Source organism: Ambystoma mexicanum, chromosome 4q, assembly GCF_040938575.1.
Source record: "Ambystoma mexicanum isolate Mex_15411 chromosome 4q, UKY_AmexF1_1, whole genome shotgun sequence".
In the NCBI taxonomy this organism is placed as follows: Eukaryota; Metazoa; Chordata; class Amphibia; order Caudata; family Ambystomatidae; genus Ambystoma; species Ambystoma mexicanum.
The window spans coordinates 1,104,608,714-1,104,629,497 of NC_090928.1; the positions used below are offsets into that span (position 1 = coordinate 1,104,608,714).

General features: G+C 42.9%; 1 protein-coding gene across 2 annotated transcripts in view; it reads left to right on the plus strand.

The window, feature by feature from the left end:
* The window catches only part of LOC138468214 (xanthine dehydrogenase/oxidase-like), a 1,072,878-nt gene that overhangs the window by 82,322 nt on the left and 969,772 nt on the right, over positions 1-20,784 (plus strand). For both annotated transcript variants that reach the window (XM_069608673.1, XM_069608674.1), the window contains exon 2: positions 8,592-8,649. In XM_069608673.1, coding sequence (XP_069464774.1) covers positions 8,592-8,649 — 58 coding nt within the window. The remainder of the gene's footprint in view (positions 1-8,591; positions 8,650-20,784) is intronic.

The window sequence follows — 20,784 nt, forward strand, 5'->3', positions numbered from 1 at the left end:
TTGATGGGCCAATGCATCCCTAATGAGTTCTTTTGCACGTTCTTCTTTCCTGCAGGGTAGGCACTTCATGTCAACCCAACCAAAATAATTTCAGGGGGCAGTGGTGTAAAGTGCTGTCCGTAAGCTTATGTGCGCTTGTACGCGCTTCCCAACCAGAAAATTGTTAGTGTAGAGGATACACGCTTGACTTTGAATACACGGTATCACCCCTGTGCGCTTGGTTTGAATCCCTATTCCATTGAGTTTCGTTTGTTTACTTTGAAATGTGTACTATTGTGTCCAAACAGATTGTCTGACTATGAAATACAAGGATATAAAACCAAGGGTTCATTATAGGCAGGTGCTGTGCAAGAGCGCCAAGTGACCCAATGCCATGTGGTTTTGATCATGCAATGACATCACCGGACATCAACTTGTTGCTGTGGCAGCAGTCTTCCCTCTGTCTGCTTGGGTTAGCACACGTACTGTTCTTATGTCCCTACCTCCCAATGGAAAAATACATTGGATACAACAAAAGAGGATAACATTAAATTGGATACAACAAAACTCAGTCTGGCTTTCATCATGTCCACTCAACGGAATCTGCTCTTCTACAGGTCACTAAATCACTTCTCACAGCCCGACACACAACATTTATCGTATCCGCATCTTGCTGTCTTTCCATACGGCTAAACTTCTCATTACTTCCAGTATAGTTTCTTGCCCGATTACTGTTCTTCTCTCTCCCTAGGTCTACCCATCTCTCACCTCGCCCCACTTGGTTCTGTTTTTAACTCTGCCATTCGTCTTACTTTTCTACTGCCCACTCACTCTTCTATTCCCCCTCTGTCTGCACTCTCTCCTTTCCTCCTTATGACTCTCGCCACCTTTTCAATTTTCTCTGCATATTTGTTTAATGTGGTCATGGCTTGGCTCCCCCCGATCTCTCCACTCTCATTTCTCCTTATTCGCCCCCTCCTGCTTTCAACATCAGTATCTCCTTTTGTACCTTCTCGCTTTCTCATCTTATCTCTAGCCTTTCTTAACCCCCGTTCTTCCCCTCAGCTGATTGATGTCCTATCTTTTATGATCCACCAAGTTATGTATATGTTTCATTGTGTATAGATATGTGCAGCCCTTTGGCAAAAGTGTTATCTAAGTACCAATAAAAAACAAGAGACATTTGAAAACAAAAGAGCATGGGGACAAAAGCCACAGTAACATGTTAACAGTATATCTTTACTAAAATAGGTCTACTCAATGTTTTAACATTGTAGATGCTCATTGGCTGAGTTGTGCTAAAATGCAATAAACCACTTACAAAGCGTGTGGACTTGACTTTTCTCTAATTATTAGGAAATGGAGCAAATAAGTCCATCAATTAACTGACTATATTTGTAATTCATAAAATCCATTTCATAAAAAGAATCAGGATGTGATTGGACCCAGTGCATGGGGGGGGAGTAACCTTTGGGGTTTAAGCTTGTATATGCATTGAGCTGCTTCATTCAAAACCACAGCTTGATAGTGTACCAGGTCATGATATGATATGATATAATGTGATAGGTTATTTATAACGCACACGGGGATCGAACCTGTGTTGCTCTGTGTCATCTTGCTTCCAAGGCGAGCACGTTGCCCCTGAGCTATTCTCTCGAGACCCCTGAGGCCATATAAATTGCCTTTGATGAATAAAGGGAGCTGACTTGCAAGCCTGGTATGAAAGGCTTAATAGATACCAGGTTTATAGTGCTTGTTTTTGTCAGTTCTCCTGTACCCATTGGCCAGGTAGGAGCGTTCAAACTAAGGTACTGGGTAAATGTTCAAGTTATAGCCCTAGACTACAGCACCAATGCACTGCCTGAATATGCATTGGTCAATTTTAAGTAACAACTGTAGATGTAGTGTTTAAACTCTGGAAAAGAATATTTACTAAAATGTTAATTGAGCTTTTGAACTTCTTATTAAATGCCTACTCGCATTCAAATCTCAAATGCATAGAGAACTGCATGACTGGTGAGCAGTGATTTTTACAGAGGCCACTGAGGTCTGTTGCACACCTGTCCCCACTGGAATGCAGTCATTACAGTGCTGGGGAAGCAAATTGTGCTCCTAAAAATAAACATTGGGTAAAAGAGCAAGAATCAAGTGGCTTTATTGCACTCACGTCCCTACAGTCTTCATTACACAGTAATAGTGTGCTGCATGTTTCCCCTAGAATATGGAAAGCGTGCCTTAAGGTCTTAATCTGAGGTGCATGCAAATGTAGGAAAGTGTTCCTCCTTGAAGGAGCAACACTTTACATACAAAGTTGGGTGAGAAGGGTATTCTTCAGAAGCGTCTCGTCATTTTATATCATGCTCATTTTATTTGTACAGTTCAGAAGACATGTGTTTCGACCCGACATGGGTCTTTTTCAAGGCATGTGTTAATTTCAAGAGAACACAATGGGTGTAGGCATGAAGCTCTTGAATAGAGCCTATTGTTGAATAACAACCTAAAAGGCCAGTGGGGCCTCTGCATAGAGATGAGAAGTCACAGCCACAGCCTTGAAAAGACCCATGTCGGGTCGAAACATGTGTCGGCTGAACAGTACAAATAAAATCACCATGATATAAAATGACGAGACGCTTCTGAAATTCTTACAGAGTTAGATAAGACTACTCGGTAAAAACTCCTCATTGACCGAGCGCCACTTTGACGAAGGTTCTTGCCCAACCCTGTCCAAACCATTTTTCGAGACTGAAGGGCACCGTCTCACAAGAACCTAGTCATCGGCAGCAGGGTCCCACATGTTGTCCAATGATCAGCACTGTGATCTACGCATTCTAGTGCTCTACCATACCTTGTACCTTACATGCAAACACCATATTCTGATGAAGAAAGAATGTGATGCAGGGACATGAAAGCTTCAACATTTGCATGTGCCTGATTCATGGCTTGACAATAGCCCTAGAAACCATCAGGAATGCATTTCATGAATGAAAACCTTGTTAAACTAGAAAAGTGTCAGTCTATCAAGAAATTCTCGCAATGTTAGTGGAGCACATGTTTCCCCCAACACGTGTGATTTTAGCAGCTTTTGCTGCTGGAAAGCACGACATTTTCCCTCCAATATTTCCACCCACCTCAGAATGATGGCGCAGGAAACTGGAGGGGAAAATGTTGTATTTGCACACACTTTTTCTCACGACCTCAGAATCAGACACTCGGTTTGTAGATCATGGGAAAAACACGTGTAGCATGCTTAGAGGTGGGTATCAAGAACTCCAGAGTGGCGGTCATTCCATTGGTGTACTGATAAACTCTTTTGTTAGACCAATTGTTATAAGTGCTTAAAATAGTACGTATTTCATCCTTTCAAGAGACAACACGTCTTTTGCACCAGAAAGTGGTTTCGCAAGGACAAGGAGAATGAAGTCCTATGAAAGCATGCATGATAGGATTTAATCACAATGGTGTTATTGTGTAAGCAAGGGTGTTTTCTGAAGATGAAGCATAGGTTAAATAGAGTGGGATGGGAGATAGAAACACAGGTCTACAAACAGTAGTTAATTAGTATACTCATAAGTTAAAAAAATAGAATCTGATTAAACCAATGGTACATTGAAATCGTAAGACACTAAATGCAAACATAATTTTAGAGAAGCAGAAGTACACGTCACCCATGGAGCCCACCCCTCACCTCTGTCGTATTGGAAGAGCAGTAAGAAAGCAATGTGCGTGACACCTGGTATCATCCCAATACAGCATCAAAGATATGAAAGACGCTGTGCACTCAGACAACCGTATCAAATCTCTCCTAAGTGGAAGAAGGATGTCTGCAGACACCACTGAAAATAGAAGAGCGATAAGTAAAGTCTGACAGTTTTAAAGTGATGTCATGAAGAAAAGAGAAAAGGACACACTGAAACAATATAAGAATACCCAAAGAAAGAAGATGTGACTGAAGTAACAAAGTAACTGAAGATGCAAATTTGAAGAAATCATATACACGGATAAGATAAATGAGAAGAGATGCAGTAGATGTATATATGCAGAAATGCAAGGTAGATGAGACATATAGAAGCTTGCTACAGTAGAAAATATGACACAGGTAAAGCAGCCATGTTGAAAAGATGGACGTTAGTTTCGTACAACAGTATGCTAAAAACCCCAAGGAAAGAGACCAAGGCTCCAGAGCTGTCAGGCACTGAAATCCAGATTCATGTAGGAGCAAATAATATTTGTTTGGGAATCAAGGATGTCGCAGCAAGAAGCAATTGCATTGTACAAAATGAGTCAAAGATGATAAGCCATGTATGTGGGACATATTTTTGTTAGATTAGGCAAAAGACTAAACGTTTGCAAGTGACAAGTGGTGGACAATTAAAGATGCATAAAGCATATGCAAGATGGAACAACTAAGTCTCCAGAGGTTAAGCAGAGTAATAGCACCCAGTATAAATGAATCAAAAAGCACTAAATAGGAGGATATAATCGACAAATCATGGTCTCCTCACACGTGGTGCAAGACCAGAAAACAAGGCCTATTCATAATCCTCCAGACAAAAATAGCAATGTTCATTCACCTCCTTAAAAGTTCTGGAGAAGAGAACAGTCAGTGAGGTCAACTACAAAGTAGAGGCCTTGGCTTAAGGCCTAACTGATGAGAGAAGGTAGGCTAATTGGCCAAGTTGGCAGTTATCTGATTTTGTTCTCCGCACCGGGGTTTCGTTTTTCTTACATGCTGCTAATGAGCCGCATGTCCTAGGTTGGAAGAGAGTGGCAATCAATCGGGATTGCCTATGTGATGGTGGACCATACGGTATTACCCAAATCATTCGTTTACAATTGTTCCAATGAACAATTGACCGAATTTAAAGGGTCACAATTGACCTTTTCACAATTGACCGTATATATATATATATATATATATATATATATACATATATATATATATATATATATATATGGGGTTTGGGTTGGGCGGGGGGTTTCCCCCCGCATATATGTCACAATTGACCTTCACAATTCGGTCAATTGTGAAAAGGTCAATTGTCATTCGAACAGTTGTAATACGAACAATTCGTATACAACCGACCATACACTGTTGCAGAAGCCAATCCGCTGTTGTTACTCTACTATTATCTGTATTATTCGTAGTAAGAGGTAGTTTGAGGCATGCCTATTTGATAAAGGTCATCCAATAATGTTACTAATACCTAAATAAGCTATAGGTGTATATTTTACCTTAACCTATCCCTCCACCCTAGTTTTTTTACTATTTTCCACGTAGGATGATGTCATAGCTGATGTAGATTGAGGTATAAAGCCTTTGTATAACTGAAGTGTATTCAAGAGTGTGTAAGCCATATTCTTTGAGTCTTTCCGGTTATTTGGGCCTAAAATCATTTATTGTTGTAATCCCGTCCAGCACTTGATATGCTCCAGGTGCTACTCACCATAATAGATGAACAAAGGTCAAGTTCAGTCCAAAGTTATTGATCATGGAGACTCTTAGAACGAGAACATGAGCATGCATATTTCTTGGTTAGTGTTATGATTGTTCAATTCCATTAGTGACAGTTCGTTAAAATACAAAAAGTGCCTTTATAGCCTGTTTTGTTGGCCAAATTGTGATGAACTCTTACAAACCGAAAGAGCATCAGTCAATTCTCCAACTCCTTAGAGGACTCCATCATCAACGATTCCAGATACTGCTCTTCTGCCCCTCCTCCACGGCCACAATCAAACACTCAAGTGTTTAGCAGAGTTAATGTAGATGGAAGCGGAGTATATTGCTTTGAATCTTAACGAAAGACAATATTGAGCCTCATTACGAGTTTGGAGGTATTACGGAGGAAAATCCTCTGAAATACCACCAAATGGATTTACCGTTACCGCCACTTGGGCAGGCGCAATTTCTACCTGATTACAAGTGGTGGTTGCGGTGTAAATCCTCATTTATTTTGGGACCATTTGACCCAGTGGAGCTCTTTTTGCAGAATAACTGTGGCAGAATGACCCGCGCGGTAATTCCCCCAATTCTGCCGAATATTTGGCATTGAGTGGCAAGATTTACCTCCAGGGTTTTGCTGGAGGTAAATCTTCCACTCAAAGCCAAAACTCAAAATTTGGTGTAGTGGTAAAATTAAAGGTAACTTCGTTACTTCCAATTTTACCACTTACCGCCATACTCGCAATGAGGCCCAATGACAGAAAGCAGGTAGCGTATTAAGCAGAAAAATATAATCAAGTGTTAGCAGAGTTAACGCAGAAGAGCCAATAGAAATGACATGCTCTATTAACACAACATAGCATTATCAGTGGACAGGCAGAGTTGAAAACGAATCAAAGGAAAAGAGCATTGCTTGCCTGTGAGGGGCAAACTTTGGCTATGTGGACAGATGGAAGCACGATTCCGATAGCTGGAGGGAGTAGAGTGCCTGCGTTCCGCAGTTCTGCTCGACCACTTGTCTGGGATTGATCAAAATGGGCAAAGTGTGCATGTTAGGCCTCAGCCCATACCCCTAGACCACTGCTGCCCTTCTTGAAAATGTCAGGTTTTAAGGACACCCATAGTCTTTACTTGGAAATAGAAAAAACTTTGTATTGTGGCAGAAGGCTAGAGGTGTCTCTTAGTTTGTCTTGGCCAGTCAGCTCCTGCATAATTAGTATTAATATTAGATGTTATTTATCACGTGCTTACACAGACCCGGGATCAAACCTGTGTTGCTCCTTGTCATCTTGCTTCCAAGGCGAGCACGTTGCCGCTGAGCTATCCTCCCAAGAAAGGGGATTAGGGATGAAAGTTAATAATACGAGTACTTTACTGAGGAGGATTCAGACCACAGCTCTTCGGGCTGCTCTCTACCCAAGCAAGGATACTAACCGCTGGTCTAACAACACTGTGGCAATGATACCAGAACTCTTCAAAGTCTGAGACCAGTGCATCGTGGACATTGCATGCAGATGCAGGTGCCTCCACCCTTGTTTAATGACAAGGAGACACCTACTGGCCGAAGGATAGACCATGTTACTCCTGACTGAATCAGCCATGATTTAGGGATCATTTGGGGCCAACATAGTTGTGAGGTGTGACAATGAAATGGCTGTGTCAGGCAATAGAGAGTGACATGTCAAGCACAGTAGGTATTTTACTGGAGGCCTGGCTGCTGGGGTGCATTGTTGTTTACAACCCAATTGGCTGAAATGAAACACTTGGTCAAGAAGTTTTCATTTGTTTTTTTTCGCTGCAATTAACTAATCACATTCCTTACACCTGAGACTTTCTCTAAATCAGCCTTCTTTTGCAGGGCAATGATGACAATGCCTTCGCTGCAGTGTGCTTTGAAGGCAGAAATGGTTGTTATAAATCACACTATTGTGGGAATAATTAAAATGACACAGAGAAACTGCTGCTGGCAAATTGGGCAGCACCAAATACTGGGCCCTCCAAGGTCGGAATGGGCCGGTAATTCCCCATTCTGGGAATCCAGACCCGGTACCCAGAATATTCCATTCTTGTAATGAGGCCCATAATTACTGCATAAAAGAAAGGGTCCACATGATTCAGAATCATGCCTATTTAGGAGTCCCTGAGGACTCAGTTGGGGACATGCACTATTACCGCAATACCACATGTGTTAATGCATTTATGTGGATGTAAGTTCCTCAACTCACAAGCAGGGGTTATTAATGTATTTTAGTTATGAAACTCTCTATTTGGCGGAGTGGTAAAACATCCACTATTGCCAAAATAACAGATGCTTTACCACAGGCACCACTCTCCTGCAGAAGGAACGTGACCAAGCAGTTTGGTATGCCTTTAGGGGTGGGACCAAGCCTGATTTGCCTATTGTCTGGCCCCTTTTTGTAATGGCTTGGCAGGTGAAGAACGATGGTCTGGAGGGTTGCCCAGAGCAATCTCAGAGGTTAAGATGAATTCTAAACCTTCCAGCCATCACCTCTTTTGTTTTGCTGTAGTCACCCCAAGTGTGACAGGTATACCCAGATATGGGTCCAGTGCCTTCTGGGCCTAGAGACCCAAGCTACCCCTCACCGATGAGTCCCAATGAGGCCAAAACATGTTGGGGGATGCATGTGGCCTCATGCATAAGGGAATATAACTAAGCAGTTCAGGCTGGACTACTCCTTTTGGGTTGGGACCAAGCCTGATTTGCATATGGCCTTTCCCCTTTTGCAAAGACTTGGCAGGTGAAGCATACTGGTCAGGAGGGAGCCCAGAGCAATGCCAGAGGTTAAGATGTATTCTAAACTGTCCAGCCATCACCTCTATTGTTTTTCTGTTACTACTAGCACCAAACCTCTAATGAGGTTTCCACGCGGCCTCAATAGATCACTTGCTTCCTCCACAGAGTCATTCCTTTCTCTACCTATATGTTTATGAGCAATGGTATTCCATGGGTGTAGGTGGAAAAGCAAAAATCCTCTTTCTGCTCGAACCTTTAGCTCCTGATTTATTGTGCGAAATGAACAAATGTCATGATCCATTTTCCTTCTCATCACATTCATGTAATGTTGCGCTGATGTGGTAAATTAACATTTTGGTGCATGTAAATGATGAAGCGATACATAGATGCTATTACATGAGTATTTCTTTCTTGCAGGTTATTGAGAACAATGCTGATCCGGAAATGAGCCTGTTGACATACCTGAGAAGAAAACGTATCCTGTTCATGATGACAGTGGATTTATCACCATTTTGTATTTATTAAGCTTCTTTTATAACCATGTGATTAAGAGGATGGGAACCTTTTTGCCTATTTACAATGTTATGAATATACTTTCACAGTTGGTGCATAGAAAATTATTGGGGATGAGTCGCTGCGTGTGCGCCTAGTGAATCCAGCAGAGCATGTTTGGGTATGATTCCTATGCCAGTTTGATTTTTTAGGAGGGTGACGGGGGGACAGGGGGTTGAGTTTGAACCACTTAATTTCTGACGCGCTCTGTGCCAAAACAGGAGCATTCAGACAGACTTCGGGGCAGCAAGCAAAAACATTTCCCACATTGGCTTTACCATCTACTGAGCGCTTGGATGTGATACTGGGTCTCTGCTGCTTTTTTCCTGGTAAAAGTGTGCCTTACTTTAGACCCCACATTAGACCTATCCTTTGGGCAGAATGAGTCTTATCGTACTAAAATGACTGATGATGCTACTTATATATATGGTATTTATATACTTGGTATATGTTTACAAAGAGTGTAGTTATCCTGACAGCCTTGCACAATGTCTGTCTTGGGTTGATTAAGCTATGTATAAAATACCACTGCCCTCTTAGACAAAGGCAATGCCTTGCTGTTGTGGCTCAGAACTTGAGGTGAACTTACAGTGATGGCTACTAGGGGCGCTGTGGACTGTGTGACTCAGCACAAATGGATTTTCCTGACAGTTCAAACGGAGGAGAAAGGCAGCGAGACCGAGAGGGACGATGAAGGGGTAACTGCCCTTGCCCTTTTCAACTCAGACCCACAAAGCCTCTGAAAGGGAAATCATAAGACCAGGAGTTACAGCTGGCGTGCAGAGCATCAGTTGTTAACGGTGCACAGCAGCCTCCTACATTGATAGCGCAGGAGGGGAGGCAAACTGGCTACCCTGGCACTATCCTTGACTCCAGAGATCAGAGAAGCCAACGGGTTCAGCACAGCTGGTGAGTCGGAGGAAACTGATAACAACTTCAAACCGAGTTGAGCCAAAGTTTGCAAGTAGCAACATTTTTGGACGTAAGGAATTGATGAATAAAGAACATGTGTATTTATGAACTTTAAAGAAAGCCAGTTAAGGTCCAGGTGCAGAGTGGTTTGGCGCCACATGTGTGCTTATTTGAAAGACTCTGACCGGGACCTGATTTGAAACTGCAAGTGCCAGAAGGCCCTGGGAAAGGGTGTCAAGTGGCGTCAGAGTTGTCCTATAGGGGTCAGTTAAAATCCCTTGTACAATCTCTGACCCTTTGCCGACAGAAAGCTAGGGGAAGGGAATTCCCGCTTTCTGAGAAGAGTGTGAGTAAAAGCATGAACTGTGTTAAAGATGGCTATGTGAACGCGACGAAGGGATGCCAAGGCTAAAGCTAAGAAGAGTGAATCCCGCATTGTGTTAAAACTAAAGTGAACTGTGGAATTGGCATTTGTGAACCTGGCGGCGGGATGCCTGCGAATCGGGCTGAAGTCTGACACACATGAGAACATTGTGTTGATATCAAGAGTGAAAGGCTGTAGTGAACCCGACTGAGGGAGACCCAAGTTGCAAGGAGGATCCGAGCCCAGCGGAGGGAAATCCTAGGAGAGAAGAGCAATCGCCCAAGGTACTAGATTACCTAGGGAACTTTTGTTTGTTTGTTATTTTTGTGAATCAGCAGGCCATCTTAGGCAAGAGACTTTTGCAGGAAAGAGACTTGGCCTAAGAAGGTTTTGACATTGTTGAATGGAACTGTAACCTTGTTGTAGCGAGGCCCAGGAGTGTGCTGTGCTCAGAAGTCCCGCCTTCTACTGTGTCTAAAACGTGGGGAAGGGAGACCCAGCATACCATCCTGACTTATCATTTTGTGAACACTTCTTTATTTTCTTTATCCCACACTCTTTTTGTAACTTAGTAGTAAGGATTGGCAATAGTTTTGTTTAGTGTAGACCCTTTTTCTTTGACAAGATTCCACTAGGACTGCCTTATTAATATTTGTTGGTTGTAGCTTGCTCCCATCTTAGCAAACACACTGCCTCCAGTCCCGACTCGTTTTTCCAAACAAATACTTCTCCCCCGCAGCGAGTGCCTGATATAACCACCTCTCCAACGATCAACAACGATCATTCACTGTCAAACCGATGCATAGGACTTCAGAGGAATTCCATGGGGACTTCACATTGTGCAGATCTACATACTAACGTCCCTAAAACTCCAGTTAGCACAAATCTATATGCTTCCCCTGATTTGGAGCAATTGTAATCCTCTGCAGAAGCTATATTGACACCATCATCCGACTACTCAGCTCTTTATAATAGTGAGTCGGATAGTGAGAGTAGGCTGGACTCTCCTCCCGCCCTTGCGACCAGAGATTCCACTATTATGCAATCATTAAATGCTATGTTTGCGATCATCGATGCCCGTCTGGCTTTTTGCGCAACTCTCGTTAAAGAACAGCAAGAAACTAAGCAGGTCCCGTCTGTTATCGTTGACATGATAATGGAGAACTCTCCCTGGCCCCTGCAATCGATCCTAGGTGAAAATACTAACGGCTAGACCCTTTGATTAACAAAGAGGACCCAGTGCAAGAACCTTGTTGTAGACTAAACTCCAACTTTGGCAGAAATGGTGGCACCCAATTAGCATCTAGACGCCCATGATGTTGCAGATGACAGCGATTTGGGATTCTGAGGAGCTTTCCTTGCCGCTGCAGACATCGGCTTATGATTCTCCATGTGCTTCGCCCCCTGCAATTCAGCCTCCATCGATAAGCAGAAGACAAATGAAGGAAAACAGCACCAAAAATGATCCAACTATGCCCATCAGGGCCCTCTGTATCAATATGCCCTCCAGTTGGTACTCGTAAACATGCTAGCTCTAAGCCTTCGACGTCTCATACATCACTTTATGGTTTGGTCAGACAGGCACCCCTCTGTGGCTCTATGATAACTCGTTACTGGCTCCTCCAGCACCCACAGGACCTGCTGCTCCAGCTATTGCACCTTTGCCTAGTGTTTCCTCCGTAGGAGCAGAGAGCGGCCCTCAACCTCAGATCCCACAGCATCTCAACCAGGCCACGTATCGGCCTTAAATCCGTTTCCAACTCTATCCCCACCACATTTGCACCAGCACAGATACGCGTGCCCCAGCCTCTAAATATCCAAATTTGAGATAAATAGAAACCTTGGATCGCTGGGTAAATGGGCCAAGTTCGAAGAACTTCATCCATCATTCTACAGCCTGTTTATAAACAGAAGAGTTCTTCTGGAACTTTTTTCGCAGATCCCGAGCCTCAACCATCTGTCTTCTTCTGATATTACCCAAGTGGAGCTGCCCAAGTTTGGCTGTTGTTCTAATTGCATAATCTTTGAATCTACATCTCCCTTGATGGTGGCTGTACTTAAATCTAGTGCTGAATAATTGGAATCTCTGGGCTTCCGATTGACAATCTGTAAGAGGCAATTAATCCATAAGCAAGACATGACTCATCGTCCATTGCAATCCCCTTTTTTCCAGAAGAATACAACAACTACCTCAGCATCTACTTTACAGTCGGAATGCTCCTTGCTGTTAGCATCTTGTATGCATCCTGTTAGCAGTATGGAAGCTAAGAAGCCTACCGTTCAGTGGCTCTGCGAATATTCTATTTCTAGCAGGGCCTGATGGCACGTGCCCCCACCTACTCTATCATGGCTTACATGGAATACACGTGGCCATAACTCCTTTTGCAAACTACCACTGGGATTTATTAAACTCACTTCATCTGATATTTTTCTTTTACAGGAGACGTGGCTTACTACAAACCTTTATATGGATGGATATTGTATACTTTACAACCCAGCTAGGGCGTCTGGTAGAGATCACCCTAGTGGTGGTATGGCCATTGGGTCTCACTCCCATCTTAATTTAACCTATTTGTATGTGGACTGCTTTCTACCTCAAGTCCTTTCAACCTTTTTATACTTGCCTGACACCAAGGAATACAGGTTGTAAATGTCTACGATCTGCCATATGGCACAAAAACCCCAATAATACATGGCTTGATTACCAAGATATTTTTTATATTGTTGATATGGTATAGTAGGTATCCAAATAGTTGAGGACTGATTGCTGTGGACTTAAATGTGCACAAGTGCACAATCTACATCTATTAATGTCTAATGATAATGAGGGAGAGATGTATTATACTGGTGCTTCTTACATTGCTGGTATGGGCGACTGTGGCTGGTCCACCTTCCTATAGGGTCACAATCTTACGTGCTTACCTTTAGTCCATCCTGAACATGTTAATTCAACATATACCTGGACTAATGTCAGCTCAAGGTCATTTATTGACTACTTTGTGGTCAATGCCAATATGCTTAATCAATGTTCTCCCTTATCAATTACGCATAGCACTGCGAGTGCTCATGCAGACCTCACTTTGTCTACTATCATGGGCACCAATTATGTGGCATCAATGGGTGCTCCCGTAGTAAGTGTAAATTCTACCGGAAACCACATTATATGGTCAACAGCAACAACTATCAAGCTTAGCGAGATCATTGCAGCAAACAAGGCTTATCTAGAATCTTGGCTCACACTGAACCAAAGGGATATTGAGCTACTTATTGCTAAATTAGCTCAATCAATTACTAGGCAGAGGTGGGGTTCTTTTGGAAAAATGGCTGGGAACTTGTTGAACAATGTGGATCCCCTTATCCACAAGAAAAATGTATCATACCGTAAGGCCAGAGCGCAGATTAGAAGTCAGCTACGTTTCTTCCCCATAGAAAAAACAAGACTACCCTTCACTCATTAGCAAATTGCAACAAAGATTGGCTAAGACAACACAAATCTTCTTTAAACAGAGTCCAATGGCTCTCTATGTTCCGCATACTTAAGCTTAATGGTCACCGTCGATGTTAGTCCTTTCTTAGAGAACATCTGGCAGGGGACACCCTCATTGAATTGAACCCTATATCAGAACTCCAAGGGACGGAGCATATTTCAAAGTTATACTTCTCAGACAAGGAAGTCTTGCCTGATATCCCCAATTATGGTCCCTCCACCATTTTTGGGTGGAAAATTACAACTTTGAGGATATAATCCTCCTCATTAGTAAGTTAAAATCCTCTCATGTACCAGGCCCTGATGGTAGGGCCAATCTGACTTTGAAGTCTAATCCATCTTTTTGGGAAAAAGTATTGTTGTAATTTTTTCGATACATAGAGCTCGCTGGTCAGGTTCTACTCAGTTGGCTAAAATCTATGGTGGAAGGCAAGACCCATCAAACTACAAGCTTCCGGCCATGCTTGATACCAGTATGAAAATATTCTCTACCGCCCTTCTTAAAAACCTAATCAGTGGGCTACAGAAAGTGCTCTCCTGGAGCCTTTTCAAACGAGCTTCAAGAAATCACATGGAACTCTGGACAATATTTGGATACTATCTCTCACCATGGCTCTAACCTTTATTGTTGCCGGAAAGATGTTAGCAAGGCATTCGACTTGGTGTTCGGTCCTCTTTTTTGGCCAAATCTTACCTCTTGGGGAATGGATCCCCATCTTCTGTATTTTTTAAACCTTTTGGATTCCAACACGACAATTTCAGTTTCATTAAACTTAGAGGCGGAAACAACTAATTCAATACAGATAAATGTAGGGCTGAAGCAGGGGTGCTTCTTTTCTCCCCTGGTTTTCAACCTCTACATTACCGATATACCTTCTTAATTGGGAAAGGTGAGAAATGTGGGGCCCAAGAATAATGGTGTCCCTGTTACCTGGCTTGGGTACGCTGATTACATTATACTTTTTGACGAGACTCCTATTGGTCTTCAGCGCTCAATAGATGCGCCGCCCGCCTTTGCGCTTCACTATTGTATGACTATTAATATAAACAAAACAAAAGTTATGTGCCTAGGAGGCCTTAAACCAAAAACAAGATTTCTCTGGAATCTGGGCAATGAGCCGCTTGAAGTTGTAGACTTACTTGGGATTTCCCCTGAAGTTAAATCCATGGCACTCTCATATAAAGGCCTACACAACTACCAAGACATGGAAGAAATGGCTAGCCATCAAGCGATACATTAGTCACAAAGGGGGAAATAACCTGCAGGCCTTTTTGATTATTTAGCGTACTAGTATTTTCCCCTCTAAACTTTATGGCCTGCAGGTACTCCCCTGGAATCTGATGAAAGGGCTTGATGGGTTCGAAGCCAAAATATTGCGCTCTATGTTGAATTTGCTGCAATCCGTACCTGTCGAAACATTAAGGTTGGAATTTGGCATACAGTCACTTTCTTCTATTTGGCTTGTTCAGCATTGTGTCCTCTATCTCAGGCTAATTACATGACTTGTGACACTAACAAATTATGTAATATTGTAGGCTCCTGTACAGCAGACAGTCCGTGAACACGATGCATCATTACAAGAAATTGGAATCACCTGGAATAAAGATTCTTAGAATAGATTACCATAAAAGCACAATTTTTATTCAAGAATTTGAGCTCTCAGTAAATTATCTCCTGACCTTGTTGGCTATGTCATTGGATTTTGTTTGTGATCTGCCAAATGCAGAACAAGTCCTAAAAATAAAGACAATAGCCAGGGATAGAGCTTGCCACGTGGATAGGCTTGAAATAAAGAAACTTTATAGACAATATTCCATGCAAAGATTTATACTCGACTCAGTGGCCTTTTATCTTGCAAAGCCCTGTGACCCGGGCTTGGTAAGGTTTATAATCTATTTACGTTTTAATCTACTATCCACATTGGAATACTGAGGTGCTTGGTAGAAGATACCAAGAGATCAAAGACTCTGTCTAATCGGTGAAGGGGAAATTGAAACGGATTGTCATAGTTTGATTATTTGGCCCACTCTAGTACAAGTGTACAAGAGCTATGGAAAGTTCACACATAAAATAGACTCCATCAAAACTGATCCATTTTGTAATATCCTATACGGAGCAACTTCTCTGGTTATCACCGGGGCTGTGTTTCATGTATGGAAGGCAGCACAGGAATAATGCCATGAGGTGAATTGATTTTATGTCCCATTGATTTGAATAAGTGTATCTTAAATTAGATTTATATGTATTTCATTGTATTTTTAAACTTGTTCTCAATATTTTTATTTTTATTTATTGATGATCTTGTTGATGTAATTTTTCTCTTTCAACAAATTTTAAATGTGCTTAAGGTTATTTATTTAGCTAAATGCACAATAAAGTTTTAAAAAAAACAACAACAAAAAACATTTGATTAGGGCAGTATGTATGTTTTGCAGACTCCTCTGATGAAATCTTTCACCATGCTGCTCACATCACCTCCATGGGGCCACCGCCAAGGACATATCCAAAGACTTTCTGGATTGAATAAAAGACTGGTTCATCTCCTTCTGGGGAAAACTGCTTTCATGTAACCTGTATGCTGTTGTGAGGTTGCTCATCTAGAAACTGCTCTCGTGCTTCTATCAAACTGTTGCCAAACCCCTGTATACTACTTAACCATGGCACATATCCATGGGCGTAATTTTAGGGGGGGACAGGGTTGTTTGTCCCCCCCCCCAACTTTCATGGCACACCATTTTGTCCGCATTCATTTGGCTGGGGCACTTTTTCTTCAGATGTCATGTCCCCCCCCCCCAACATTTTCAGCAAAGTTACTCCACTGCACATCTCGCTCTCACATCCTGGAATCCGGACTCCCTAAACCAAGAACTTTACAGACAGGTTAATGTGGTCCCTTTTGGGACTAGAGGGGGGCTGTGGAAGTGGTAGTCTGCACGTGTGGACCCCGGAGAGCCTCTACATGTGTTTCAGCTATTTGTCACTCATTTTTTACTTTTGGATTTCTTCATTTACCATTTCAGCAATGTATTGTATAACTTATTTTTCCAAAATGTGTGTTTCCTCTGCGTCCCCAGCAGTAGGCCATGCTCCTTCCCCAAGGGCTCCACTCCTTCCATCAACTAGGTCTACCTCTTGCTGAGCTGCAGCTTGGATCTGGCCCCTTTGAACTCTTCCTCCCACTTGCCCCCACCCTATAATTTGTATCTTCCCTTTGTCCTGGCGTGAAGTCTCTCTGAGCCCTGCGAAACGAGTTCCACTTGTTATGTCCATCATGGGTGGGAGGCTCTGGAAAGCCACTTGCACCAGACCCTGCAAGTATTCTGTCCTCTGCCAGGTCACCAAGCTGGGCCCTGACCTCTTGCACCCATTTCTGGGATCTGCCTCCATCCCCCAGTCATTTACTGTCACTATCTGTTTTCACGCTTGTTCTACACCCTGCTATTAATCTCCCCTTGGGCCCAACAGCCCTGTACTCTATACTTTTGATATTCCCTGAACTAGAAATCACACAGAATCTAGTGTTCCCTATTGCGGGAATGAGTGTGGGCGGGCTCTAGAAGGACACTTGTCCTTCTTCCTGTAATTACCAGAGAATGTGTGCCCACCTCCTGTGAGCCCATCTCCCCTCCCCTAAAAAGCACAGAGAAACTTGTTCTCACTTATCCAACCACCCGTCACACCCTCTCCCCTGCCAGCAACTAGCAGCCAAAAACCAGTTCCACTGGTTGTGCTCCTGGGTGGTGTTAGAAACCAGAAGGTGTCTCACCCACTAGTCCCTGGGGATCTGTCATCCAGGTGGCCAGGACATGGCCATCGCTTTTGGATCCAGTTCCTCAGGGTGGACCAATCTGGGAGGATCACCTGGGTTAGGGGTCTTCAGGGAGTGGGCATGGAATGCTGGATAGAGAGACGCGTTATCCCCTTCCCTGTAACACCTTTACCCCTATCTGGTAGGATATTTAGGAACTTTTCCCCCACCCCCCAAAAACAGACTAACACCTGAGTCATGTACCTGACATGTCCCCATCCTATGGTCAGGTGAGGTCAGGTGATTATCGACAATCACTCAACCATCCTCACTCAGCGCCTCCCTCACTGAGTCCCTTCCTCACTGAGCACCTCCCCTTTTCTCTCTCCTTTTCTCTCCATCTTCCTTTCTCTTTTATTCCACTACTCTCTCAGCCCTCACTGTCTGTACCAGCCACCCTTCTCCCCCTCCAACCGTTCCCCCTGCATCCAAGTGTACTCACCAGGCCACAGAGTCCATGCCAGTGGCTGTGCCTAGTGAGTATGCCTGCCACCAATGCCCCGCTTTGTGCCCTCTGCTCAGTGCAGACAATCACCTTTGGCCAGTGTGTCTGATTTACTCTGTTGGCAATTAGTCTACTTCTCTGCATTTAATACATATTTTCCTGATTTCTACAACGATTTTGGTGCCTTCATTGTTTTCCCACTTCTCAGTTTAGCCTGCCTATTATTGCCAGAGGGGGGACCCAGTCTGTCTGTCTACAGAACGCACACTCACCAGATCTGATTACTCCCTGGTCCAAAACTGTGGCACTTCCTGGGGTCTCAAACACTGCCTCCCCGAATTTGGTCTGCCTCCCACTTCCACAAAAGATTCTTGAAATGGGAATATGAGCCTAATAACGTAGCCAAAGACCATAGAAGAATAATTGAGGCCTTAAGTGAGTAAGATTCATCATTACAAGAAATTGTGAATCAGCTGGAACAAAGATACTTAATATAGGTGACCCGAATGAAGTGGCCGATGGCCATAAAAAAGTGATTGAGACAGTAAGTGAGCACGATGCATCATTACAAGATATTGTGAATCAATTTAAACAAAGATTCTTAGAACAGATGTTCCTAATGAACTCGCTGAAGACCATTAAAAAGTGATTAAGACAGTAAGTGAGCATGATGCATCATTAGTAGAAATTGTGAATCAGATGGAAAACAATTCTTAGAATAGATGACCATTATGAAGTGGCTGAAGCCTATACAAAGTGATTGAGACAGTAAGTGAGCATGATGCATCATTACAAGGAATTGTAATCACCTCGAATAAAGATTCTTAGAATAGATGACCCTAAGGAAGTGTCCAAAGCTCATACAAAAAGTGATTGAGACATTAAGCGAGCATGATGCATCATAAGAAGTAATTGTCAATCAGCTATATAAAAGCTATATAAAAGATTCTTAAAGTAGATTGCCCTTATGAAGTGGTCAAGGCCCAGAAATGTTATTAGGAAAGTAAGTGAGCATGATGCATCATTGCAAGTAACTGTGAATCAGCTGGAACAATGATTCATAGATTAGATGACCCTAATGAAGTGGCTGAAACCCATAAAAAAAGCGATTATGCATGATTACAAGAAATTGTAAATCGGCTGGAACAAAGATTCTTACAATATATGACCCTTATGAAGTGGCTGAAGTCCATACAAAGTGATTGAGACAGTAAGTGAGCACGATGCATCATTGCAAGAAATTCAGAATCAGCTGGAGCAAAGAATCTTAGAACAGATGACCCTGTTGAAGTGGCTGAAGACCATACAAAAGTGATTGAGGCAGTAAGTCAGCACAATGCATCATTAGTAGAAATTGTGAATCAGCTGGAAAATAATTCTTACAATAGATTACCATTATGAAGTGGCCAATGCCCATACAAAAGTGATTGAGACAGTAAGTGAGCATGATGCATCATTACAAGAAATTGTGAATTAGCTGAATATGAGATTCTTACAATATATGACCCTTATGAAATGGTTGAAGCCCATACAAAAGTGATTGAGACAGTAAGTGGGCACAAGGCACCATTGCAAGAAATTGTAAATCGGCTGGAACAAAGATTCTTAGAATAGATGGTCCTATTGAAGTGGCTGAAGTCCATACACAAGTGAGTGAGACATTAAGTGAGCATGATACATCATTAGTAGAAATTGTGAATCAGCTTCAACAAAGATTCTTACAATAGATGACCCTAATGAAGTGGTGAAGCCCATACAAAGGTTATTGAGACAGTAAGTGAGCACAAGGCATTATTGCAAGAAATTTTAAATCAGATGGAACAAATATTCTTAGAAAGTATGACCCTAATGAAGTGGCTGAAACCCATACAAAAGTGATTGAGACAGTAAGTGAGAACAATTCATAATTACAATAAATTGTGAATCAGCTGGAACAAAGAACCTCAGAATAGATTACCCTAATGAAGTGGCCAAAGACTATACAAAAGTGATTGAGACAGTAAGTGTCAGGCTCACTCCTGGATTCAATCAATTTCACCCCACTCCCCCGAGTGCCCCTTACGCCCTCCTGCTCACCTGTGCTCTCCTCGTCCGATTTGAGTCTGAATCTCTTTATCCTCAATGCCTCCTCTCTGGAGTGTGGATGAGGTCTGCCTCGAGAGGAAGCCACCCTGCCCCTCTAACCCGGGGCCAAGGGGGCCCCCGTACCGGGGCAGACCGGTTAAGGGGAAAAAGCCGAAAGGCGCAAAAAACCCCTTCCTTGTTGAAGATGGCAACAGGATACAAGGCAGGACTGTGTAAATTGAAGGATTCAGCTGATAAGGAAATCCACTGAAAGTAGTGTTAGGTGACAGCTCCAAGGGATGGGGTATATATTGAATGAGCAGAGAGGGAAAGAACCAGGAAAAAAGAGAGAGAGCCAAAGTGGAGCAGAGAGAAAGCTCCAGCAGAGCGAGGCGAGCCGAGTGCAGAAAGAAAGCCAGGAGGCAAACGGGAGTAGAGGAAAGGGAGCGGCGACGGCCGCTGAGGAAAGAACTGAAGCGTACCAACCCGGAAGCCTAACGCGAAAAGGTTGCAACGCGCAGGCTTCCGGGTTGGCGCTCGTAAAAAGGACGCCGCTGGTCGAAAGGCTGAAGGACTAGACTGCTGTAGAGGAAAGCGCGGGTGGCGTGACGGCTACTGTCAATGGCCTCTCCAACGCCAGCGTCTCCACAGCTGCCAGCGACCACCGTGCGTGACAGTAAGTGAGCACAATGCATCATTACAAGAAATAGTAAATCAGCTGGAACAAACATTCTTAGAATAGAGAACCCTAATGAAGTGGAAAAAGCCCATAATAAAGTGATTGAGGCAGAAAGTGAGCATGATGCATGATTAGAAGAAATTGTTATTTGCCTGGCACAAAGATACTTAGAATAGATCACTCTAATGAAGTGGCTGAAGCCTATTAGAAAGTGATTGCGACAGTAAGTGGATATCATGCATCATTAGAAGAAATTGTAAATCCAGTGGATCAAAGATTCTTAGAATGGGAAATGACT